At 42.6% G+C, this 1,700-nt stretch overlaps 1 protein-coding gene across 2 annotated transcripts in view; it reads left to right on the top strand.

Annotated features, from left to right (window-relative positions):
• The window catches only part of ifrd2 (interferon-related developmental regulator 2), a 13,823-nt gene that overhangs the window by 985 nt on the left and 11,138 nt on the right, over positions 1-1,700 (top strand). The window contains exon 2 of one of the 2 annotated variants that reach the window (XM_032521077.1): positions 689-745. The exons of the other annotated variant lie outside the window; for it this stretch is intronic. Within the exon in view, the coding sequence (XP_032376968.1) occupies positions 689-745 (57 nt within the window). The remainder of the gene's footprint in view (positions 1-688; positions 746-1,700) is intronic. 2 annotated transcript variants of the gene reach the window in all.

The raw sequence follows: 1,700 nt of genomic DNA, 5'->3' as shown, positions 1-1,700 counted from the left end.
ATATATATATATATATATATATATATATATAACCACAGAAGTGCCCAAGAAAGTTTGATTCATTTAAAGCTACACTTTTAGGGTTAAGGTTGTACACATTTTTTTCAGCAGCATTGCTATGCCATTTAAAACAGGTAGGTGAAACTGTGTTGAAGAGGATCAACATGTGCAACAGGGTCTTTAGTGCATTTACTCATGATTTTAGTTCGTTGAAAGTGCAGGTAAAGTTGATGTTCGCTACACGTTTTAATCATTGTCAATAGCTTTGCGGACCATGCACGTGCCTGTAGGCCCCCTCACGTTGCATGGAGTAAAATCGCCTGAGAAGCGCACATGTGCCAGCGAGAAAGACACACACACACACACACACACACACACGGCTGGTGGACAAATGGCAGTATTAAGCCTGATGTTTACATTGTATTTGCACAGTTTAGTACATTTTATGTAACAAACTTCAAGGCTACTGAGTTGTGCAGTAATGGTAATTGTGCATCAGTATTTTGTTATGTTTCATGTGTAGGGAAAATGGAGCTCACTTTTGATGCTTTCTTCTCCTTCATGGTCATTCCTGCATTTTTACCCATCTTTCCCATTCATTCATGGATCCGTCCACCATACGTCCTTCAATCTAAACACCCTATATTTCATCCACCCATTCATCCCTCCATCCATACGTCATCTCCAGGCTCTCTACGTCAGGAGGTTCTTCAGCTGCAGCTGTCGGCTAAAGCTTCACTGAAAGGTAACTCCTGTGACACTCGACACGCCCCTGCTTCGTGTCCAACTTAAGGCTTGTGCAAAAGCTTGTGAACCTCACGGCAGTACATGCAGTAAACCCACAAGTATCTTTAATGCCAAACTCACCGTTTTTTCCAGCTCCACTGATATTTTATAACTTGTCCTCCGTCATAGATGGCCTGCCCAGGATGGTAATTTTATTGACAGACTGGTTGACTTTACCACAGCCTCTTGGATTTGCAGCACAGTGGCATTAAAATCGCTGAGTTTCTTCAATCCTTATACATGTCACGCTTGAAAACCATGAGTTAATGCCCAACCGTAATGCTGAGTTTGATAGCTGTTTGAGAGACAAACAGCACAGGACCGTAAAGAAAGTTGATCAACTTATCTTCTTATTCCCCCAACCTGTTCACTTACAACTGGCTGCTAACATCCTACTTTGCCTAAGTGTGCTCAAATTTTGCCAAATATTGTGGTTGAAATCTCTCCGACTATCCAACACCTTTTTCTAAGCTGACACCAGAACAGTTTGGATTCTGGCAGTCATCACTTCCTAAAGTGTGACTTTGTTCTCTCTCATGTGCATGTAATGTCATGCCAGTGTAACATGGTGTGTTCATACCACCTGGGAATATCAGGGGTCGCCCCCGTGATTAAGTAGTTTTTCTGACTGCCAGCGTTCACATGGCTGAGATGCGTGTTCTTCTTCTTCTTCTGTTGGCATTTGGCATAACAACTTGAATGACTGCTACCAACTGGTGGGCGTAGTCTAGAGCATCAGGTGTGTGAAAACATGGAGGCCTCAATAACAGATTTGCTGCTGTTTTCTTCAAAGCCTCTCTCACTCTAAGCGTATCTCCTATGGCGCCATTTTAATGCTACAAAGCCATCACCTGCAGTTAGCATCTCATTCACTGCCATTCATTTTGGCGCCACTTTGACAGTGAATAACTTTA

Source organism: Etheostoma spectabile, chromosome 7, assembly GCF_008692095.1.
Source record: "Etheostoma spectabile isolate EspeVRDwgs_2016 chromosome 7, UIUC_Espe_1.0, whole genome shotgun sequence".
In the NCBI taxonomy this organism is placed as follows: domain Eukaryota; kingdom Metazoa; phylum Chordata; class Actinopteri; order Perciformes; family Percidae; genus Etheostoma; species Etheostoma spectabile.
The sequence above is the reverse complement of the archived record's forward strand: the minus strand, read 5'-3'. Positions and strand labels throughout refer to the sequence as shown.